Genomic DNA, 25,612 nt, shown 5'->3' on the forward strand with positions numbered 1-25,612 from the left:
TTCCTTGATTAAATTTAATTTTTTTATGTAGAATCTCTAATGTTTCTGTTATTTTCTTTCAAAATTGGTGATATTTCGATATGATTGATTTCAAAATTTCTTGATAAAAAAATATTATTTTGAGAGTGACACGGGAAAATTTTATTTTTACCGCTGATATCTAAGATATACTGTTACCAGAAAATAGTAAACAACAAATTTTCTCTGCTTTTTTTAAAGGCGTTTTCCCTGTTTTCTGTATAATTTATCTTTTTTTTAGAAATATATTTATACTTTCCTTTTAGAACAAAAAAATATTTACGTCCAAAGACAGAAAAAAATCCAAACAATTATAATAGATAAATATTCTATACCTTCAAAATCCCATCACTTGACGACCAGTTGAACTCTGACTTGGGTTGTAATGTTACATAACAATATATTGTCAGGTAGACGTGCAAACCAAAAGCAACCAGGTGACATTAAACATCCTGTGTATACATGCATGTATTACCAGAGTTTGAAATTTGTGATATACAAAAGTTTTCATACAAATATATCTTCTCTTCCCCGTGTCAAATCAGAAGAAGAATGTATCATAATAAACTTAGAAAATATGAACAATATAAAACAATTTCTTTAAAAAAAATATTTTTGCTTTAAAAGATAATCAAATTAATATTTATGTTTCTGTTTTAAAGAAATATTTTGATTCAAATTCTAATTTAATGGATTTGTTTTATTTCGTAGAAAATTAAACAAGATTTCATTGACTATGATTTTATTAATTTTTTTTATTAATCTAATATTTTAAGGAAAATCCAGGCATTCAATAAATTGATATAAAGTTAAACTTGTGTAAATTTAAATGTTATTGTATACATTTCAACATAGACATATACTAGTATACAACTGCTCTGATTTCAACAACATTGTATACACGACAATATTTATCGACAGAGTTATCGGTCCTGAATAGGACTGATATCGTTGGGTATGAAACTGACAGTAGAAAAATCGCAGACGAAACCTACGGTTCAACATGCAGTAATACACAGCTGGTTTACATCCACTTAATTGACCAGGACTCTTAACTGGTTTCTGTTGATAGCTTTTATTTCAAACATTTTGCATAGTTACTTCTTCTTCCTATCCTTATGCCAGTTAACAGTATATTCACACTGTGGCTATTGTTTTAAGAGTTTTAATAACGTTCCTAAACAATCCTTGATGTGTACCAAACTTGAACAGAAGCTTGTTTATGCTCAAAAGATAGTTCCTAGAAAGGCATTTTGTAAACAAATTATTTCCTGCTTTTCCGTATAGTATTCAGCTCACCAGGCCGAAATGCCAAATAAGCATTATTCATCACTTGGTGTCCGTTATCTGTTGTCTGTGGTGGTTGTCGTTAAATAACTTTAACAATCAGCTTCTCTGAAACAACAGGGCCAAATTTAACCAAACTTGGCCACACTAATATCTAATATAAACGAGAGGCCCTTAAGAGCTGGTGTCGTTCACCTGCATCATTAATTCATTAAATCACGAAAGGGAAATAACTCTTTTATAAGTTATCAGTATATATGACAATTTCAGTCATCTTGACATATTTTAACATTTTATCCAGCTAAAAATTTTACCTTTTAAAGTTTCTATTTATATATTATAGTTAACATGATAATAGGCAAAAACATGCAAACAAAATAATTTGAATACTAATATCCACAGCTGATTTTACTGCATGTTGAATTAGTGTGTAGAATTTGGCGGATCTTTTGTAACTTTTATCTTAAAATCGTTAAACCAATATTTACCTCTATTTTACAAAAGAAATTGGTTAACTTATTCGTCTTAAACTTATCACTGTGATTTTAAGACGAGGAACAACAATAAAAGGCTGTTCCTTTGATATGTGTGTGTTTTATTTTGTTGTTGTTGCTGTGATTTTGTGTCATGTATAGATACCCCATATCCTTTGTTTTTCTATTACTAATAATTCTACTGTCATTATGAGGTTAAAATGCATACTTATAGACAGGGAGCGATAGAAGCATCCATTATTTCTTATGAAAAGTTGACCTTATGAAATGTTCGGTATTTTCTTGGTTCGACTCCAATAAAATAGCTGTTTAAATATCTGTGTAATGATAGTCTTATATATTCATTAGCTTTCATGTATAAGATTTGACTCTTTAGTAACTTTGATAGGACTTTTCTAATTTAAAATCAGTCGGTTCCATAAATTTTCGCTATTATTTTATAACAGAAATTAGTTTTTTTTAAATAACTGGCCAAAAATAACCTATATTTTATTTTCAACAGGGATAGGATCATGGCTCAAAACGACCTTTGTGGACCATGTAGGCATGATAATAACATTAAACATGCTAAAAAGTGGTGTACAAATTGCGAGGAAGGGCTGTGTGAAGGCTGTGAAAAAGTCCATGGATCTCTTAAAATGTCAAGAAACCATAATCTTATCTCAATTCAAGATCATCAGAAAATGATTGGTGTGTCAATAGTCCAATCATGCTTTAGACACGGACAGAGATACAACCTATACTGTTCCTCGCACGATGTTGTTTTGTGTAGCACATGCGTAGATCAGCATAGGTTATGTCTAAAAGTCATTCCTCTTGATGAAGCAACGGTAAATGCGAAGCGATCAACTGCTCTAGCCGATTTGGAGGACACGATCATTGGAGCGTTACAAAATGTTGGGAAAATAATCAAAGATCAAGAATCTGCTTCAACAACATTTAAAAAGCAGGAAGTTAAAATCAGGAATAGCATAACGGAAACACGTGATAAGTTGAATAAACATTTAGATTGCCTAGAGCAAATATTAGTACAAGATTTAACTGCGAAATCAAACAATTGTAAATCGGCTAATTGGAAAACATTACAAAATTTGAAACTTGCAAACCAAAGACTTGAACATCTAAAACAAGAAACTGAAAAAATGAAAATGTTGGGATCAAATCTACAAGTGTTTCTTGGAACTCGAGAAATTAACAAAACAGTTGCAGAGGAGATAAAATCTATTAAAAGTTCAGTCAGCAAGATAAAGCTCTACAAGATAAATTTCGGAGTAGATTCAATGATCTTGTCTTTAGCAGAAAATGTCCGTCATTTTGGAAAACTTTTGGTCACTGAGATCAACGCAAACTTTTCATTTAAGGACACCAAAATAGAACAAGCCCAAATTCAGGTTTCCATGCCAACGACCAACATCCGTGACATTAATTTACACTTGAAGCAAAAGTTCAAAATCAAAAAGTCGGGACCATATGGATATAATGTAGAACGTTGTGCGATACTTCCAAACGGTCATCTGTTGATTGCCCATGACCTTGGGAAGGATCAACTAACGGAGTTTAACGAAAAGGGTCAACACATCCGTGATATCCCACTTTTGCAAAGACCAAATAATTTAACAGTGATTGATTCTAACCAAATTGCAATTTCATATGGAAGACATATTGAAATAGTAGATGTCACTTTCAAACGAGTAAATAAAAAGTTTAAACTTCCAGAGTGCTGCGTGGGACTTTCATATCAGAATGGCAAACTGTACCTAGTAGCAAGAGAAATTGGGATAATGGTGTATGAATTATCAGGGAAATTAGTCAACACATTTTATATAGCTGCTTTTAATGTCATGCACATTGCAACTGCCGTAAATAAAATATATTTCACGGACGAGGGCAAAAACACCATCAATTGCTATGATATGAATGGAGAGAAAATTTGGGTTACTCGAATCAAGTCTATTTCACTTCCTTCTGGTTTAGCAATCGGTGAAAATGACGACGTGTTTGTAGCTGGAAGTGCATCAAACAACATCACAATAATTCGCCACGACGGTAAAGAGAGTAAAACGCTGTTAACATCTGCTGATGGAATAGACGAGCCACAAGCAATATATTATGACAAACAACGTAAAATATTACTTGTTTGTGATAAGGCCAGCACTAATGCTGCATTATATACAGTTGCTTGAATATTATGAAAAACCTTCACACGTTTTATGTTATAAAATGTATATATCAAACACTGCCTTTTACTCCTTTTATCTTATTACTTTATTTATTTCACTTGACTTGGAGGAGTTTAACCCGTTCGCTCATCATAGACCAGTCCATCTAAAGATAGATGTGTTGGGATAATCTCATCAATGAAGTGTCCAGTTGTGGTCATTGATCCGGTTAAAATATGTAAACACTATAGTTATGTGTTTTCGCAAAATAAATGGTGAGACACAACCGTTGATTTTCTTGTAAAGCAAAGTTTAAAAACATGTAAAATTTACCATGTTTTGGCATTTTTGGATATACAGGTAAAACTATAACGATATCAGTTGCAAAATATGCATATACCGTTATTTTATAACACTTTGAACAATTTTTTTCCTTCCTTACATTATGAATGTTGGTTTTTTGGCAGGTTGGTGGCGGTGAAGGAGGTTACACGGGGATAAATAGCAAATAGGATTTAATCATAGTTAAGTAAGGAAAGATAAGGGTAGATATTTTTTTCTTTTGTATATAAATGTTTTCATAAATCACATTAAAAAAAATCTAACAATCAGAAAAGTTTCAAGCAGAATAATAATATAGCTGATATTTAAAATACTCTTCTTCAGCATATATAAATGCTATCAGTCTTAAACTATTTTATTCTTCCTATATAGTACACTCAGTTCTTTTGTATATCTGTTTGATGGCATTGATAGGTGATTAGAAATCAGTAATTATAGTTATAACGGCAATAGTCCTTATCACACACATCTTCGAATAGACTGTCCTTATGCAAATTGATGCGTAAGCTCCGGTCGATCAAGTGGAATAATATGGTAATAAGAATATGGCAAAAACAATTAATATTACTTTTAAATTTTGTTGCGTAGTAACCATGACAACACATTGGGCTCAGACGTCATGTTCAATTAATGGAAAACCTTATTTTTGTTCAAATTTAATTCTAGTCATGTGACAGGTGACATCTCTTTTGATTTTAAACGTATTTCATTCATTAATATATGAAAAAGGATTGAGCATTTCGATGCCAGGTTTAATTTTTCCTTACGGTTAATCTAGTATTCAGACTGAGCTTCGTACATGGACCTTGCAATATAGACCTCCGAAAAAGCGTACCAACTGGAATAAGATGTGCAGAAGATGTTCTCAATGCCAGTTTTTAAAGTGTCTTCTGGTTATGCGCTATTCACACTTAGAGTCTCGTGATATTAGTTCTAGCTTTTCAAATTTCCGTCCATGCCTGATTCTCATAAGAGTCACGATCTTTGAAGACTCTTGTGAGATGGTTTACAGATTAAAAATGTAGTAACGATCTTCATTATGTAGTTCTTTTTATTATTTATTCACCTATTTATTATTTTAATGTCATTTTATATGTGTGACCTCATTATCTAATTTTCTTTGATTATAAAGGTATGCGTGATTTGCATCCTGACTCATACCTACTCATTCATTTAGGCGCCAGGGTAATCATGTTTCTGATTCACATTGTACTATAGAAATGGCAAGGGAGAATACACGTACATTTGATTGCGTACAGTTTTTAGTATGCAGAAGTTCAGTTATATTTGATGAAAACCCAGAATTGGCAGTACAGGGCACTGAGTAACACACGAAACTGCTCCATGTTTTCTCAATGTATTTGTATGCCTTGCTTCGATGCATCAGCGCGTTTAATGGTCGGACACCGTACGTCAGATTTGTCGACAAACATCTTAGTAGGGTGCCCGGTATCGAAAAAGACGTCTAGTTAACGAGTTTAAGTTAACGGATAACACACGGCTATATTTATATGCAAACTATTGAAAAATCATTATATTTTCCAATCATGAATGTCGTTGTAAGCTACCGTGGTCACGTTTTTCAAAATTTTGTGCTTTCTAAGGGTACCCAAAAATACCTACTGATACAGGCCATCTTCAACACGAAAAATAAAATTATTGCTTTCTGTATTATTTGTTCAAATGATACTGATCATCTAGCTTAAAAATCAAATTTATCATATAACAAAAGCTGAAAAGATTTATATAATTTAAGTGTAAGTATTTCATGATTTTTGTAAGACTATTTTTTTAGCTGAAATTTGTCACATTTTGAACGAAAGAAAATTTATTGCGTGTAACTTTCACAAAATTTTTACTCTGATTCCATTAATAAGACATGGTTCATATGTGTGCCAAATATATTTCGTCTAATGTTAATCGGTGAGAAGAAAATAGCAATTTAAAACACAAATTTAGTGATAATTCTGCCTTGATTCAAACACGCCTTTTTTCGTGCCGTTAATCGTTTTGTAGCTTACACTATCAGGTCATTAACTAGGACAATTATCACTTACTTCATTTCTCTTTTTACTTGTATGGTCGATATGTATGTTTTGAATAGTCCAGTTATTTTTAAGATCGTTGTTTTGTTTTAGGACATATTTTTTTTGTTGGTTGATTCGCTCGTGTATGTAACAATGCTTTAGATTTTAACGAGAGAAATTTATGTATTACTGAAAAATTATTACACCAGGGTTTTCGATATCACAAACTAGTCAAAACATTTACTAAATTTTATCATCGGTATAAGGGCATCATTCGTAAATATAGCTCAACATGCAGACTTCTTATACGTTCAGGTATTTCACATCCAATTTTTTTATGGAAATATTCTTTATAAAGCACAAAGGTGTCAGTATTCACCTCAAAAACTAACAAAACCTTTGAATAGACTTATTAAGAAGGGATATAGTTACGATACTGTTGTCAGGTCATTAAAGATTGCATATTTTGGCGTTAATATTGATTCACTTATAGGGTCTTTGCATCGGAACTAAACACATTTATTCAAAAACCAGTTGTTGGCATGACACGGGTTATGTTCTTCTCATATATGTTATGATGGTATAATACTAAACCCCTAACAGGAAGGATTGTGCCTGATGTTCATATGATGAAATCATAATCTTTCAGTCAGTTTAATTGAAGTCTGGAGCTGGCATGTCAGTTAACTGCTAGTAGTCTGTTGTTATTTATGTATTATTGTCATTTTGTTTATTTTCTTTGGTTACATCTTCTGACATCAGACTCGGACATCTCTTGGACTGAATTTTAATGTGCTATTGTTATGCGTTTACTTTTCTACATTGGCTAGAGGTATAGGGGAGGGTTGAGATCTCACAAACATGTTGAAACCCGCCGCATTTTTGCGCCTGTCCCAAGTCAGGAGCCTCTGGCCTTTGTTAGTCTTGTATTATTTTAATTTTAGTTTCTTGTGTACAATTTATAAAATTAGTATGGCGTTCATTATCACTGAACTAGTATATATTTGTTTAGGGGCCAGCTGAAGGACGCCTCCGGGTGCAGGAATTTCTCGTTACATTGAAGGCCTGTTGGTGACCTTCTGCTGTTGTTTTTTCTATGGTCGGGTTGTTGTCTCTTTGGCTCATTCCCCATTTCCATTCTCAATTTTATTTTATATTTTTAATTGTTTTATTTAATTGATTTTTGTTATAATTGTAATATACAAATCAAATCCTTCGGTCACGTTTAAGACCCGGAATATGGCACACAGTCCTGTTAAACTATGCCCATCAAGCCCTTAACAAAGTAGGAATGAAATACGTGTGTTATATGTCAGGGTTCTTTATAACTGAATTTCTTATTAATATACGAGAAATTAGCACAAACAAAAGCTTTATCGAGGGTCTGGGAACACGGAAAGATCATGTATATTTTAGTATATTTCAAGCGTCATTTAACTAGCTAGCACTTCCAAGGACCCCAATTTTGCTCAGAAGGAGTATTCAGGTTTTAGGAATCATTGTGTACGCCCGATGAAGTAGATACTCGCATGATTTTACATGCTATTCATGTAGATAAAGAGTTCGGTGTAAAAGGCATATAGGGTAGGATAATAATAAAGTCACAAGATACAGATGTACTGATCTTATGCGTTCATTACTTCCCCTCCATGCAGCGTACGCATAAGCTATGTTTTCAAACAGGCACTATAACTTGCACATAAAATTTTCGCCGCTATATGCCTGTCCATGAAATATGTAAAAGTCTCGGATTTGCCATCTTTAACATTCTACCTGGCGCACATGTTTTAACATGATGCGATACAACGTCATCCCTGTTAAGGATCGGTAAGCGCGCTGTTTTTTAGTCTTACAGGAAAACCCAGACGATTTGTCAAACCTATCTTATTGTGACATCGATGAATCTATGGACGCAGATCGAGATCTTGTTGTTACGCTGAATGATCTCAAGTCAAAAATCAAAATAGATAATTGTGACCTAAACAAATTGAGCGTAATATTGGCTAAAATGGTCTGTTCTATGGTCGGGTTGTGGTCTCTTTGGTACATTCCCCATTTCCGTTGTCAATTTTACAATTTATAATTTCTCCCTTGTCAAACTTCATCATTGTAAATTTACATTTAAACAATAAGTAATAAGTACGGAAGCGTATTAGCGCCACACATTTTTTTTAATTTTTCTTCCTATGTTTGCGTTATAACGCAAACCTTTGTTTTATCTTATTTCTTATTCAAGATCCAAAGGAAACCGTTGTTATTAATGGAGGAGGCTGTATATATTAAAAATCACCTTTGTAGTAATTGCAAAGTAAAATGCTTGAATACTTAGATCATAGATATCAATGACTTATAATGAGCAGAATAATATAAGAAGATGTGGTATGAGTGCCAATAAGAAAACTCTCCATCTAAGTCACTATTCGTAAAAGTAAACCATCATAGGCCGAATTACGGTCTTCAACACGGAGCATTGGCTCACACTGAACAACAAACTATAAAGGTCCCCCAAAACGATATCCATGTTTCTACTAGTATATATATTACAAAGAAAATTGAGTAAATTGAGGTTATACCTAAGAAAAAAATCAACCCTGGTAATATAGCTATAACCGAATATAAATATACTTCCAAAGTAAGCTCTCGTTTGAGAACTGTGTAAAGTAGGTTAGATTCAAACAAGCTACCCTTTGGCAATAAATGTATAAAATGAAGATGTTTTATTAATAAAATTATGTTCTCTCTATTCAAATTGCTACCCGACCATCTTAAAAATACTTCATTATATTGAAATGAAAATTCAATGACGTTCTATCAAAGAATCTTGATCATATTCTGAGATTTAAAAAAAATGTTTCCTTATTAATAATTCATTTTAAAGCAGAAAGATCATTTTGTCTATTTGACTTGGAGGTTGATTTCACAATTGTATGACATTATTTTTTATCTTTCAATTTTAATATGACTATATACTAAACTATATCTATTTTCTTGTTAAATTATATACTTTTCTGATGCACAAATCAGTCTTAATTTTATATAATTGCACTTCAATTATTCCATTATTCCTATGCATATTTATTATAATGATTTGTCCTTGTATGTATGTTTCTTTTTTTATCTATTAGTAAACATATCCGAAATGAATGACAGACGGACATATATACTAAACTTAATGAATAATTGAAATCAAGATATTTGCGTTATAACGCAAATGTTTGCGTTATATCGCAAAGGTTTGCGTTATAACGCAAAGGTTTGCGTTATAACGCAAAGGTTTGCGTTATAACGCAAAGGTGTTACTTTTAATGAATTAAATACAAAAATTTCAAATTTAGAATTTGAAATAGGTCAAGGTCACTGTTATTTAACAGCTCTTTAAAAATTTCAAATTTGCACCCCATATGCAAAAAAGTCAATTTAAAGTCATTTTTGGGGATAAAAATATAAAAATAAGTTTTAAATGTAGATACACAAGATATATTTCTATAAATTAGTTGTTTTTATTTTGCTCCAAACGCATATCTGTAGGAGAAACCAGCTATCTAAAAGTGACTGTGCATTTTTCTGAAATTTTTGCTTTGACATTTGACCCTGATTTAAAAAAAAACGTGACCACGGCAGACAACGACGACAACGATATTTCAGTGAGGTGTGTTCTCCTTTTTCCAGTGATATAAAATATAGCCGTGTGTTATTCCGTTAAGGTAAATCGATAAAATTTGTTGATTGGGCACTCTACTATCTTCCCAAATACTTGTTACGAATGTCACATATCGTATCATACAACAGCCAGTGGTTCTGTAATCTGGCAGAAAAGATACGGATGTTCATTTTTTATAAAGCGGATACTGGTGTGAATTGCCTTGTAGTTCCGTCTATTTGAGAAACTGCATGATTTCAGGGGTGAACTCTAAATACTTTTAGTAACCGAATGTTTACAGGTGTAAATGTTGGTTACATTGATGAAAACAGACAGTGAAATATACTTCAGGTTTTCATTGATGACCTCATATCTACTCCTGGAATGTTTGATGTTTATTGACAATCATTCTGTGGTCTCTTTTTAAAGTTCTCTTTAGTGAATAATAAATCATTAATGCAATGCAAACAATTATAACGGAAGCTGCATACACATGTACTACGCATACTGCATAAATGTTGATTGAACTTTTATTCATAGAACTCTTTCTGTTTATTTTGTTGCGACTTGCATTTATGCAAAAAATACAGTAGTACCTTGTTATGAAGAATAATAAAAGAACATTTATTAGGCGACGAGGTATTATTCATTATAACACAACTTTTTTTTTCAAAGATAATAGAACAAGAATATGGGTGAATTAAGAAATACTGTACGGCTTCTGTCAAAGCTTATAATGTACAATAATTTAATCAAAGCACGGCTAACATAATAAGAAACAATTTAGAAGACAAAAGTAACAACTTGTTTAAACCAATAACATTAAACGAAAAACAATTATGACAAACTGTATTCAAGAACAATCACCGAACTACATACCTTTGACTTGGAGCATCACTGCATATTACTGGCTAAAATCATCACATAGATAATGTTTATTTCATTTAGTTTGAGCACAAACAACCCTATATTTGCTTCACAATGCTATTTGTTTCTTACACTAGTGTGAAAAAAGCATAGTAAGAACTTCAAGTTATACAAAAAATGTAAACAAAAGATAACAAAAATCTTTAAGGTCCATAACTGACAAAATCAAACGCTATCAATCAATGGAAAAAGTAAAAACAACTGCAATATTCCTAACTGATACATGCATTTTCTAAAGATTTAATAGCTTGTTTTACCTCTAACTTGTATGACCGTTGTATATTTTTCCGTTATATTGACAGAACTGGATTAGTAGTCCAAACGGATGAATAGGTTCAAGTTATAATAGTTGGGATCAAACAGCAAAAAACAGTGTGGACATGCATCACAGACATACAACACAAAAACTCATAACACATATATATATAAAAAGCATACAAATAAATCTAACAAAGACGCTAATAAAAAACAAATACAAAGTATAAGTTAGAATATCTTTAACGTATTTATAAGACTCGTTTTATCAAAATATTTAAAATATTTCCTTCCTTTGAATTTGTTCCTTTTTTAATCTCCCCTTTTGCCTTTAATTTTCATTTTGTTCAGCGACAACAGTCCATTAAACTTTCTAAGTGGACGACCGACACCCAGATTAAAAATAACCGAAAACAAATTCAAAACATAGTTTAGATAAGCCGCTAGGTTGTTTTTGTAGTTAATCCATAATCGTTAGTAAGATCATATATTTCCACAAAAGTTGGACTAAGAATGAGTTAATCGCATACATATTACACATGAAACTATTAGTTCGGACATTAGATACATTTTCAATAAATATTTTGAAGAGACTTATTAAGAAGGGATATAGTTACGATACTGTTGTCAGGTCATTAAAGATTGCATATTTTGGCGTTAATATTGATTCACTTATAGGGTCTTTGCATCGGAACTAAACACATTTATTCAAAAACCAGTTGTTGGCATGACACGGGTTATGTTCTTCTCATATATGTCATGATGGTATAATACTAAACCCCTAACGGAAATGATTGTGCCTGATGTTCATATGATGAAATCGTAATCTTTCAGTCAGTTTAATTGAAGTCTGGAGCTTGCATGTCAGTTAACTGCTAGAAGTCTGTTGTTATTTATGTATTATTGTCATTTTATTTATTTTCTTTGGTTACATCTTCTGACATCAGACTCAGACTTCTCTTAAACTGAATTTTAATGTGCGTATTGTTATGAGTTTACTTTTCTACATTGGCTAGAGGTATAGGGGAGGGTTGAGATCTCACAAACATGTTGAACCCCGCCGCATTTTTACGCCTGTCCCAAGTCAGGAGCCTCTGGCCTTTGTTAGTCTTGTATTATTTTAATTTTAGTTTCTTGTGTACAATTTGGAAATTAGTATGGCGTTCATTATCACTGAACTAGTATCTGTTTAGGTGCCAGCTGAAGGACGCCTCCGGGTGCGGGAATTTCTCGCTACATTGAAGGCCTGTTGGTGACCTTCTGCTGTTGTTTTTTTCTATGGTCGGGTTGTTGTCTCTTAGGCACATTTCCCATTTCCATTCTCAATTTTATTGTATTACTTAAGGTTTAACCGTAAGTTGGTCCCATCTATCTAATTTCGTCACTGAATGATAAAATTGAATTTTCATTTGCAATATAACCACAATCTTTTGATTTTATTACTTTTGACTGTATGCCTTAATCTTTACAGTTTAATATAACATACGGGTTTTGACCTTGTTTAAGGATGTAATCAAACCTATATACGCTTACATCTTTCCACGTCTTTTGCTTTATTGTTGACATTTATTACATTGACAATCATATCTTGTTTCAAAAGTATTCTCTTTAGGTTGCACTTCATGCAGGAACTTCTTAGGAAGAAAGATAAGAAGTTAGCAATATCCTTTAACTCTACTTTCCGCTATATAGATGACGTTCTTTCACTAAACAATTCAAAATTTGGTGACTATGTGGAACGCATCTATCCCATCGAATTGGAGATAAAGGATACTATAGATACAGTTAAGTCGGCTTCATATCTTGACTTACATCTAGAAATTGACAATGAGGGTCGGTTGAAAACAAAACTTTACGACAAAAGAGATGATTTCAGCTTTCCAATTGTGAACTTTTCATTTCTAAGTAGCAACATTCCAGCAGAACCTGCATACGGGGTATATATCTTACAATTGATACGATATTCCCGTGCTTGCATTTCCTATCATGATTTTCTTGATAGAGGGTTACTGCTCACAAGGAAGCTATTAAACCAAGAGTTTCAAATGGTGAAGTTGAAATCATCCCTTCGTAAATTTTACGGACGCCATCACGAGTTGGTTGACCGTTATGGAATAACCGTTTCACAAATGATATCGGATATGTTCCTTACGTCGTAACTACAATCCCCTTCCCTTTCATGAATGTGACCTACCGAATTAGACTATTTACCGGATTTGTAATCACATAAGCAACACGACGGGTGCCACATGTGGAGCAGGATATGCTTACCCTTCCGGAGCACCTGAGATCACCCCTAGTTTTTGGTGGGGTTCGTGTTGTTTATGCTCTAGTTTTCTATGTTGTGTCATGTGTACTCTTGTTTTTCTGTTTGTCTTTTTCATTTTTAGCCATGGCGTTGTTAGTTTGTTTTAGATTTATGAGTTTGACTGTCCCTTTGGTATCTTTCGTCCCTCTTTGTAAATACAGCTGTTTCTCAAATCACGCCTCTTTTGGGGAGATATATAATATTCATAGATAATTTGATTTGTTGACATACTGATTCCCAGATATGATCTCTATGTTTTATCTTATACAGACATAAAAGAGGGACGAAAGATACCAAAGGGACAGTCAAACTCATAAATCTAAAACAAACTGACAACGATGATTTCAACTTCACCATTTGGAATTCTTGGTTTAATAGCTTCCTTGTGAGCAGCAACCCTCTATCAAGAAAATTATGATAGGAAATTCAAGCACGGGAATATCGTATCAATTGTGAGATATATACCCCGTATGCAGGTGCTGCTGGAATGTTGCTACTTACAAATGGAAAGTTCACAATTGGAAAGCTGAAATCATCTCCTTTGTCGTAAAGTTTTGTTTTCAACCGACCCTCATTGTCAATTTCTAGATGTAAGTCAAGATATGAGGCCGACTTAACTGTATCTGTAGTATCCTTTATCTCTAGCTTGGTTGGATAGATGCGTTCCACAGAGTCACCAAAATTTTGAATTGTTTAGTGAAAGAACATCATCTATATAGCGAAAAGTAAACTTAAAGGATATTGCTATAACTTGGGACTGTAACCAGTATAAAAACATACTATTGCGATGAAAAATTAATTCTTAAGTAGGCAAAAAGTAAAGGTAAGGGTAATATACAATTTTAATATAAGTTTAAACTCTAACAAGTTCAGGACATATGAATGTTGAAAATATGCCGCACAGCCCTTTTTTTTTTATCTTTGAATAGAATAGTAGCGCATACTAACTTCCCATTCTAGGATATAATGTTTCACAAAACTTCATAGTAAAAGTGTCACAGTTTTAGCCCCCAATGGAAAGGGAAGTAACTAACCCATATGGTTACTAACCCTATATGGTTACTAAACCCATTTTTTAGGACACCTTTTATCAAATATATGTATACCAATCATATCTTTATAAATATAAAGGAGATAAGATAAAGTAGAATACATACGTTTATAGTTTGTCACAAATAAGCCGTGTTATGAAAAATACCCTGTAAATCAGATTAATTGACAAACGTGTCCGGATAAGATAACATGTCTTTCTTCAGATGTAATAAACTCACTATAAATACCAGGATTGAAATTTGATATTGTTACCTTGAAATCAAATATGTTTCACAGCACCGGATAAACACTCGACTATACCACTGACAGTCTCATGTATAGTTAATGTTAATGAGCAAATATAGAGCCAAGCCATTAGAAATAATAAATATAATAATCCAACCAGATCGAATAAACATATGAGTTAGCCGCCAAGACAACTGCCGCCAAAAACAAACAACTGTGTTGAACAAAGAATTAAATGAATTAATTTAAAATAACATCTAAACAATACACAATATAAGCTTGTAAATCAACATAAATAATTTCAACGATAAATTTCAAATGTACCGCGATCCCGAAACAAAGAAATATAAAAGAGCATCCTGTATCCAGGTAACAAATTAGCCAATCAAAATAAGGAATACTCGGAACAATTTCTTCCGAGTAAATGTCAACAGTGATTGACGTGGTAGTTATCAATTTTTATAAAACTAAAAAATTACACAATTTACTTATTATGCAAACTATTTTGAAATTACTATTATTTGAATTGGAATCCTTGTAAGGATATACTATAAGTTATCTACGTGCATATCCGTAGATATGGACATTTCAACACCCTGGAGTATCCAAGTACATGGTACTAGCATATTCATATCTACGGATATAAACGTAGATAACGAATGTATCCCCCGTCTTTGTCCAAATCTTGAGATTTTTACAGAAATTCGACCACAAAGTGTTAGCTAAAAGTAAGTATTTTTTTCGTTTTTAACAAATATGTGATTAAAATTTGACATACATGTATTTTAACGTAATAGTACGGTATTACTTTTTGGTAGTACCTACGAATAGTTTAATATAAGTTATTTTTAATCTAGAGATAGAGACACTATAATGTGTCGAATGTACGCTCAATGTTGTAAGTGTTGCATTAAGACGGTGTGACGTCAACGTGGGTCATTTGCATAGCTATATAACAAGAAGATGAGGCATGATTGCAAAGGAGACAACAAATGACACAAACATTTACAACTATAGGTCACCGTACGGCCTTCAATAATGAGAAAAGCCCATACCGCATATTCAGCTATAAAATACCCAGAAATGACAAATGTAAAACAATTTAAACGAGAAAACTTAAGGCCTAATTTATGAACGAAAAATTAACGAAAAACAAATATGCAAAAAGCCAACAAACGACAACCACTGAATAACAGGTGTGATGGAAAGCAACGCAAGGGTATGTGGGTCAGCTCCAACCCGGGGCTTGAGGTTTTGTAACGACGAGCGTTAACTAATCAGAATCCTAAAAATATACTAAGCCGGGGATAAACATTTTTTTTCCCAAAATTGGCAACTGATTTAACATTTATCATAGTCATAATGATTGTAAGTTTGTTATGAATATTGTCATTGAATACTTTTTATATCAGGTTTTATCAGTATAAACATCTATCTCCATGTTGTATTGATTGGTTTCTAATTTTTGGTTGTGACATGTAAAAGGAGGGCGGTATCCCCATTATTTGCCACTAGTAATTGATTTGTTGGTCGATCATAGTAAAGTACACGTGGGTTATGTAGTCCATCTTTCGCGCTCAACAGTTCTAAACATCGTTATCCATCAGATGATATCACAATATCTTTAGCAGTACCACAACTTGATACATAACTATTACCATCATTGTCAACAGTGATACCTCTTGGTGACAGCAGAACGCTCTTGTCCTTAAATGTCTAAAGTTCTTTTCTTTTCATATATCACAACATGTATGTAGGTTGATATTTGTGTAATACAGTTTGTTGGCAAAAGCTCCAACGTATGAAAATGCGGATATTTCTTTGTTTTTTATTTCTTCAATAACTTCACCACTTCCTTTTTTATTATGTGTAAACCTTTATCTTTTGCACAAGTGACAAACCTACAGTCAGTGTACACTACTCCATAATACGACGAATTCACACTAATCTGTCTGCTGATTTTTCTATCCTGCATATTAATAACATTGATAAAGTGCTCGCCTGACTCACCAGATGTTGCAACAATAGTATTGTTTTCTGAATCAAAGGCTTTGTAAATAATATTGAATGGTTTTTAAGAACTATTTCAAAATCTTTGTTCCCATCATTTTTGTAAACTCGTACAATGTTATTGCCTCGTCAAAAAGTACCAATCTGTCATTAGGTAGTATTAAACAGCATGTGGTCTTGGACAATCCTGTTTTAATAGTTTGTTTCAAGTTCAATTGTATATCTTCAATTATCCTTGCTGACTTACTGATTACTTCCAGCTGGGCTTGTTTCCGCTTCATTCTTGTCATAATTATTTCACAGGGTATCATTTCAACTTCTATATGTCCAATAGTTTTGAAATTAGAAATCGTTTGTAAAGCTCCATCGTATTTCACTGATAATACAATCTGCCGGAGATTATTGGAGGTTGCTAATGTTTCCAAAAATCGTTCTTCATTAGAAACATTAGTTTCAATTGTTTTGATTGCCAAAAATGTTTGAAATTCTGAAGCATACTGCTTGACATTAGAAATAGTCGTTTTGTGTACATTGAATTTCTTTTTCGTTTTCTCCAATGAAGTCAGTAAATCTTCAATTTTCTTTCTTTCTCTATCTTCCGTAACATTCAACTCCTTTATCAGGTCGTCTTGGATTTGGTCTAGGTGACTGTTTATTTTCATCCTTGTTTGTTTGATTTCATTCTCTATACGTCTTCTCTGGTCTTTCAACGACGTAAGATTATTTATTCGATCTTTTGTAATTTTCTCTAAATTTTGCTGCTACTTCCACAAAGATCAGTTCGATATCGTATAGTGCACTTGACGACTTTACATCTTTTTTTGTTGCAATTGCAGTGATATCTTTACAATCATTATGCTTCATAATAACGCATATATGACAGCAAGGACAGTCATGCTTTCTGTAGTATGTTTGGAATTTTTCATTGTGTCTTATGCAATTGTGTGTAATTTGCAAAATGTCTGTTGGTAACTTATTATATTCGGAAATAGGGATTGTGCTGTGAGTACGACTTGTCTTAGAAAAACGCATGGTGTTTGTCACATGCAGTGCATAGACTCTCGTCACATTTGGAACACCAAACAACTGATGGCTTTGTAATCTCTAGAGATTCACATACACCGCATACCGTCCAGTAACTTGCCATGACCTTAAATAGAACGAAAGAATACTAACATAACAGATGTTTTATAAAATCTATGATTTTTAACAAGTCTGAAATCTATATCTCAAAATTTTACTCTGTGAATCAATTTGAAATTGAATATTTACCAATATATCATTCTATTTTTCTAAACGTTAAAATGTGAAAAGATCTAAAAATGTGTGACATTTTATAAAAAAAAACTTTTTTTGTTGAATGAATTAACTAATTTATAGAATCAAAATAAAATCCCCATCTAGAACGACCAATGTGAATTTATAGGGCCCTTATCATCTATTCGGGGTCCAAACTATATCATTGCGACATTAATAAACAGTTCAAAAGAACACTTCAACCCCCAACGTAGGGTTTCTGGAAACTAAATCGGAAATATCAACGACGAATAAACAACACTTGAAGTGTTTTTCATGGTATTATGTGTTAAATGCTAAACACAAATAGATGACAATTGATTATCTCATGAAGAATGACTGCCTGCTTGGCATCTCGTTTTTTTTTAACAAAATAAATTTTGCAGAATATGAAAATTGTCATTGGGATAAGTAATAATATAAATCACAAGCTCGTGCAATATAAAATTCTGCTCAGAACAACATTCCCCAATATACATGCAATAACCCTATAATATTGTAAAAAAAGTCATACTGTAACATAATTAAAATTGAAAAAAAAGGAATATTTCAAGAACAAGTTAAAATAATAAACAATTGGTATACAAATGGCCAACGAGAAGCAAACACAACAGAATATCTGTCAAATGTTATCGGTTTTTCCTTAACCTTAAAAAAGGAAAAGATTTCAAGAAAAGGCTATTTAAAAATGAAATGAAATTTTGATACATTTCATACGCTTGAATTCTAAAATCCAAAATTGTGGCTTTCAATGAAAAGAATAAACAGAATCTCAAAATAGCACGTTTCACCAGGTATCACCAGCCCAGTAGTCAGCACTTCGGTGTTGACATGAATATCAAATTAAGCGTGTATGGTCATTTTTATAAATTTTCTGTTAAAAAACTTTGAATCTTTCGAAAAAAACTAATGATTTTTTTATCCCAGGAATCAAGGTTGGCAAAAAAGCGGTCAATACTAGGAATGACCATGCCAGTGGTAAATACCGGGAAATACTGGCAAATACTGGTACTGGCAAATACTGGGAAATACCGGCAAATACTGGTCAATTGAAATTTGGAGTGGCCATTACTATAAAAACCACTCTCTACCTGATCAATTGTAATTACTATTATTGGTAAAATATAGAAAGTGTTCAAATCATTTTAATAATTTCATTTCTTTTTCTTTTGTAAATTCAATCATGGATCTACATTGGTTAATGAGTACATAATATTATAGTAAAACAAGTAAAAACTTTTTGTCACTGCTTCATTTCCATTTCAAGCATGAAAAAGGTTTTAGACTCACAGTTAAATTGACAGGACATACTTTATCTATTAAGGGAGTCTTCAAATATCACTTTTATTACTTTCAACCCATGTTCTGTCAACATTTATTGGGGCTGTTGTTTCAGCAATTAAATTTTCACACCTAGCAATGCCAGGTGATAGGTAAAAAGACACATGTTACTTCATTTACCTGTAGTTTTATTTACCTTTAATTTTAATTACCTGTAAAATCATACATTTTGAATAAAAAATATATAGATTTATAAATTTTGAAATAATATGTAATTGAATTAATTGAATTAAAGTATGCAATATCCTAATTCATAATAACTAAATTTTGAATCAGTAGGAAAAGTGTTATAAATGAATAAAGCATATCAAATTCATTAATTTTATAAGCTGACACATTAATAAAGATTAAAGTTTGAGGATATTTGACTTTGTATCAAGTTTTAACTTCAATTAATAGTAAAAACAACCATGAAAATTTCAATTGACCAGTATTTGCCAGTATTGACCACTTGGGGGGGGGGGGGGGGGGGTATTGTCCATGGCGGTAAATACCGGTAAATACCATTGGTAAATACCGGGGGGTATTTATCGCCTAACCTTGCCAGGAATAGATTACCTTAGCAGTATTTGGCACAATTGTTTGGAATTTTGGGTCCTCAATGCTCTTAAACTTTGTACTTGTTTGGCTTTATAATTATTTTGATCCGAGCGTCACTGATGAGTATAATGTAGACGAAACGAGCGTCTGGCGTATTAACGTATAATCTTGGTACTTTTGATAACATGTAACAGTTAAAATTCGATATTTTTTTAATTCTTATATCCTTTTAAAATATAATGAATATCTTTTAAGGTTGTTAAAAAATCCTTTATATGATTTCATATATTTATTTTTTATCATAAAACATTTTAGATCTATTCCGATGACCCAATTTTAAAAGATATTAGATGGAGGTTAAAAGATATCTTTAAGGTTTATGCTTTATTTATATATTTCTAAAATTTAAAATAAAATAAAATATCAAATATAATGTATAATTATCATAAATTTGATATCTTAAATTTTAATACTATAAGATATATTTAAAAAAATAAAAGATATTTAATAAAGACAAGTTTATAAAATACCTTTATATTTTTGTTATTATGACATGCCATAAGAAAGTATTCTAACGTATATTGTTTATCATTAAAGTATTTATTCTAATTTAGCGATATTACGGAAGCGTATTAGCGCCACACATTTTTTTTTATTTTTCTTCCTATGTTTGCGTTATAACGCAAACCTTTGCGTTATAACGCAAACATTTGTTTTATCTTATTTCTTATTTAAGATTCAAAGGAAACAGTAGTTTTTAATGGAGGAGGCTGGATATAATAAAATTGATCACCTTTGTAGTAATTGCAAAGTAAACTGCTTGAATAATTAGATCATATCAATGACTAATAATGAGCAGAATAATATAAGAAGATGTGGTATGAGTGCCAATAAGAAAATTCTCCATCTAAGTCATTATTCGTAAAAGTAAATCATCATAGGCCGAATTACGGTCTTCAACACGGAGCATTGGCTCACACTAAACAACAAACTATAAAGGTCCCCAAAAACGATATCCAAGTTACTACTAGTATATATATTACAAAGAAAATTGAGTAAATTGAGGTTATACCTAAGAAAAAAATCAACCCTGCTAATATAGCTATAACCGAATATAAATATACTTCCAAAGTAAGCTCTCGTTTGAGAACTGTGTAAAGTAGGTTACATTCAAACAAGCTACCCTTTGGCAATAAATGTATACAATGAAGATGTTTTATTAATAAAATTATGTTCTCTCTATTCAAATTGCTACCCAAGCATCTTAAAAATACTTCATTATATTGAAATGAAAATTCAATGACTTTCTATCAAAGAATCTTGATCATATTCTGAGATTTAAAAAAAATGTTTCCTTATTAATAATTCATTTTAAAGCAGAAAGATCATTTTGTCTATTTGACTTGGAGGTTTCACAATTGTATGACATTATTTTTGATCTTTCAATTTTAATATGACTATATACTATATCTATTTTCTTGTTAAATTATATACTTTTCTGATGCACAAATCAGTCTTAATTTATGTATAATTGCACTTCAATTATTCCATTATTCCTATGCATATTTATTATAATGATTTGGCCTTGTATGTATGTTTCTTTTTTTATCTACTAGTAAATCACATCCGAAATGAATGACAGACGGACATATATACAAAACTTAATGAATAATTGAAATAAAGATGTTTGCGTTATAACGCAAAGGTTTGCGTTATATCGCAAAAGTTTGCGTTATAACGCAAAGGTTTGCGTTACAACGCAAACATAAGAAGAAAAATAAAAAAAAAAATAAAAAAATGTGTGGCGCTAATACGCTTCCGTACGATATTGTTAAGACACTCTTTTTGTGTTCAACGTATTTGATAGTCGATTGTTGGACATTGTAAATTCTTTACTTTAACAAGGATTGTGTACTGTTGTTTGCTAAAGACTTAAATCATGAATTTTTGACCTACAAATATACGATTTAATTTAGAATTCATGAGACAGGTACACCACTTGAAACGCAAGGAATTAAGCATACAGAGGAACACAAATCAAATTATTATATTTGACATATCACTCAATTGAAAGGAGAGATAGCAGTATGATTGATTTTATACCAACAAAAAAAGGGGGATGGGAAATGTGTACGATTGTTACACCGTACATTGTCTTTAATCATATAAAGAATATTATAGACTCGATGAGTGATTTAAAAAACATATAGTATTAACATAGAGTATTTAAAAAAAATATTGGAATTTTACACATGCAGTGTCAACGAAAAGCGAAAGTAAATTTGTCTAAATAGATATTTAAGTAAAGCAGTCTTAATTGAAATTAAAAAAAACCCAATATGGCTAATAAACATGTATGTTACAAACCTATGTCACGTTCTATCGAATGTCATTCTGTGTATACATCTCAATATTGTTAATCGAAACATGGCTGTTAAAACTGGTCTATATTCCTTTGTGTCTCGTGACTGGCGTTATTTTTCAAATTCGTAGACATTGTACATTATATTAAATGATTAGACATGAAGACGCGCACTATTCAGTTTCATTTATAAATACATTAGTACCCTTTGTTTTAATAAAAAAAATATTTTGATACAGACAACAATGGAAGTACTACCCTTACAGAACTGAAATGTTTGCAGCTGATCTGCTGCAAACTTGCTGCAGGTCTGCTGCAAACAAAAAGCTTGCAGGAACCCTTAGAATAATGTTTGCAGATGTTTGCAGCTAGCTGCAAACCTTCTGCAAAACATTGCAGCTTTTTGTTCGCTGCAAGTCTGCAGCAAGTTTGCAGCAGACTTGCAGCAAATGTTTGCAGGAGGCTGATTTTTTCAGTAAGAGCCATGGTGTTTAGCCACTTTCAACACTATTGTGTCTTTTCGTGGCGGTCAGTAAGCATATAGTTTTTATCCTCGAAGAGAATCACCGACTTTCGGTAGGAAAACTTAAAGTAATAGTCAATCAAGATTGGAGTAGAGTGCACCGGCCATTGTATGGGATTCGAACTTGCAGCTTGGGTGTTGTCTGGCTAGCACAGTATTTCGACTACATATGTTTTTTATCATTTAAATTTCTTATCAACTCTTTATATAAAAACACAAAGACACATACTTCCTTGGTGCAGTTTTTGTGATGTACAGAGTATAACGATTTTTTTTCGTATATACGTCCGTCGAGATATTATTTTTATTTACATGAGGTTATAAAAGAATTTATGATCAACAAATATCAAACACACCCTTTGGTCATGTCATTTGATGAAGACCCTTTCTATATTTGAATAATTGTAATCAATATGATAGTAATATCATGTGTTTAAACAATATTTTTTTTTATCAAATTCTAAACGTAGTCAGCTTTTTCATGTTTCATATTGTAATAAGTATATGTATATTCTGTATATTTTTGAATAGTAAAATTGAATAGTCTCATTGTATCTATAGCTTTATCATGAAACCCTACAGTATCGCTCGTTTTCAAGATGCATAATCTAACCACACTCAGAAAAAAATTTGGTGCTCATTATTTTTGCATAACCTCGGTGCCCAAATATCCGTTCCTCATAAGTTATCAAATTCACAACAATAAGGATATTCAATAAGAGTGTTGTGAAAGTATCCTTTACAAAGTTCCGTATTGGGATCATCATAGGGCATACATGTAGGGCAATATAGACCGCATGTTTTGCATGTGTCGATGTCCACTTGCCAAATTTTAAACAGCTTTCTATGGTTATAACAGCCATGTGTACAATCCTATAGTTTAGACAAGGACAGATAAGAGATACCATTCCGGGTGGTCACTGAATGTAAAAGTTTAAAAATGATCTATGTTCGACTAATTAGATCACTCGACCATCGATGCCAAATTGTTTCAAGACTATTATGATAGGCTTGTTTGTATTGTATCTTTTATATTACAAAGGATGCAATGTATCAACTACGGTATAGTTAAGTTGCTATTTTGATAAATAAGGAATGTCATGTTATCGGAAAGCTGTCATTTTAGTTCGATAATTTTAGTTTTGTTAAAATATAATGCTAATTTGCTTTTTTTTTTTTTTTTTAAATAAGCACTAAACATGATACAGTTTTTCTCTTATATGTTGTCTAGTCTGGTGTTCAATAAAGCTCAAATTTTAAAAGTTTTGCTTTAACATTTCTTGGGATTAACTTTAGTACTTAAAACACAAGAATAATACATACACGGTTACATATTGTGGTTAATATCTTTGTCATTTGATCTTTTCCGTAGTGATGTCTCATTGACAAGAATTTTACATCTTCTTAGTTGTAACCACCCAACCGTTCAAGTCTTATCGAATGTATTGAATACAGTTCATTGTTTGCACATTTAAAATTGATAATTTTTCTTGCTAATGACTAAACGGAAAAGAAGCACTTATTTCTCATTGAATAATTAATCAGCAAACATCTAAGCTTGTCTAGGATTGTCTGGAGTGTCTGGGTGTTATATTACACAATTATTTTTCTGTCAGGGTAACTCGAGAAAGAAGGATGATTATAAACTGTATTGTTTTGTTGTCTTTGGCTGAAATTGTGAATTCAATTAAGGTAACTCTTTATTAATCAATCAAAACATAGTTTAAAAAAATATTTTTAACCTAATCTTAACTACGGAAGCGTATTAGCGCACACATTTTTTTTTTATTTTTCTTCCTATGTTTGCGTTATAAATAAAAAAAAAATGTGTGGCGCTAATACGCTTCCGTACTTAACTTTAAAACACACTATTTTTTTCTCAAAAAAAGTATTGTAGGACAGTTTTGTTTTTTTAGATAACGAGTGTGGAATCGCATGGAGTGATGTACATTCAAAGCAGGAGACGGTAATGCAATCTATCTCCACTTGAAGTTGATTCCATCGTTTCTCTCATTATGTTTGTGACTTATAATTGTTTTCAAATCGATTATAAAATAAGTTTAAAAATGATCGAATATCGGGAACATAAAAACCATCAAGGATATTCTGCTTTAAAATATGTACGCCAGTTGCCCGTTTCTTCTAGAAAGGACTCCATAGTGTTTAAAAAAATCCCGATTAACAGGAAATTATATTGCGTTGTTATAATAAATTACATTTTGCAGTCACAGCAGTAAATGTAAATGACTTTTTGCAAAGCCTTCACGGACGATAATTTTTGCCCCAACCTCAGCAATCCTTGGCTTTATCTTTCCAATGTGAAATTAAATCTAAAATAAAAACACATGAGATAGAGATTGGTATTATTTAACGTTAAATTTAGCCTTACATTGACTTATTCCAAAATATCGACTACACTTTCAAATGTCAAAGAAAGAGTGCACACATGTAATATTTATACTAGTATACTAAACTATGCAAACAACCTCTTTATACGCGTAGAAGCCGTTTACTTTTTTTTACAGGGGTAATGATTTGGTCAGTTTGAAAATTTATGTCTCCATCTGATATACCCCAAATTGCCTAGTGATGGTTTCAAATTCCCGACCTTTAATGGCCTTTGTTACAGGACATACTTATTGCGTTTATTGTTATGTTGTTCTCTTTCTAAACATGCATAGAATAATAACTACTGGACGTAAAGAAACCATCAATTAATAATCTAAAACTGTCCGTTAATTAATTTAAAAATTATTATCATTTTCAGTGCGAATACAAATGTTGTTTGCAAATACGTTGTATGAC

General features: G+C 31.9%; 1 protein-coding gene across 1 annotated transcript; it reads left to right on the forward strand.

Moving 5' to 3' along the window:
- The first annotated feature begins 2,311 nt into the window (after positions 1-2,311).
- Positions 2,312-3,982, forward strand: LOC139483301 (uncharacterized). The gene has a single exon (XM_071267331.1). The coding sequence runs from the start codon at positions 2,312-2,314 to the stop codon at positions 3,980-3,982; it is 1,671 nt and encodes a 556-aa protein (XP_071123432.1).
- Positions 3,983-25,612: the final 21,630 nt, after the last annotated feature.

Source organism: Mytilus edulis, chromosome 7, assembly GCF_963676685.1.
Source record: "Mytilus edulis chromosome 7, xbMytEdul2.2, whole genome shotgun sequence".
Classification (NCBI taxonomy): Eukaryota; Metazoa; Mollusca; class Bivalvia; order Mytilida; family Mytilidae; genus Mytilus; species Mytilus edulis.

Coding starts and splice junctions, on each gene's coding strand:
- LOC139483301 (XM_071267331.1), top strand. CDS start 2,312: ATGGCTCAAAACGACCTTTGTGGACCATGTAGGCATGATAATAACATT.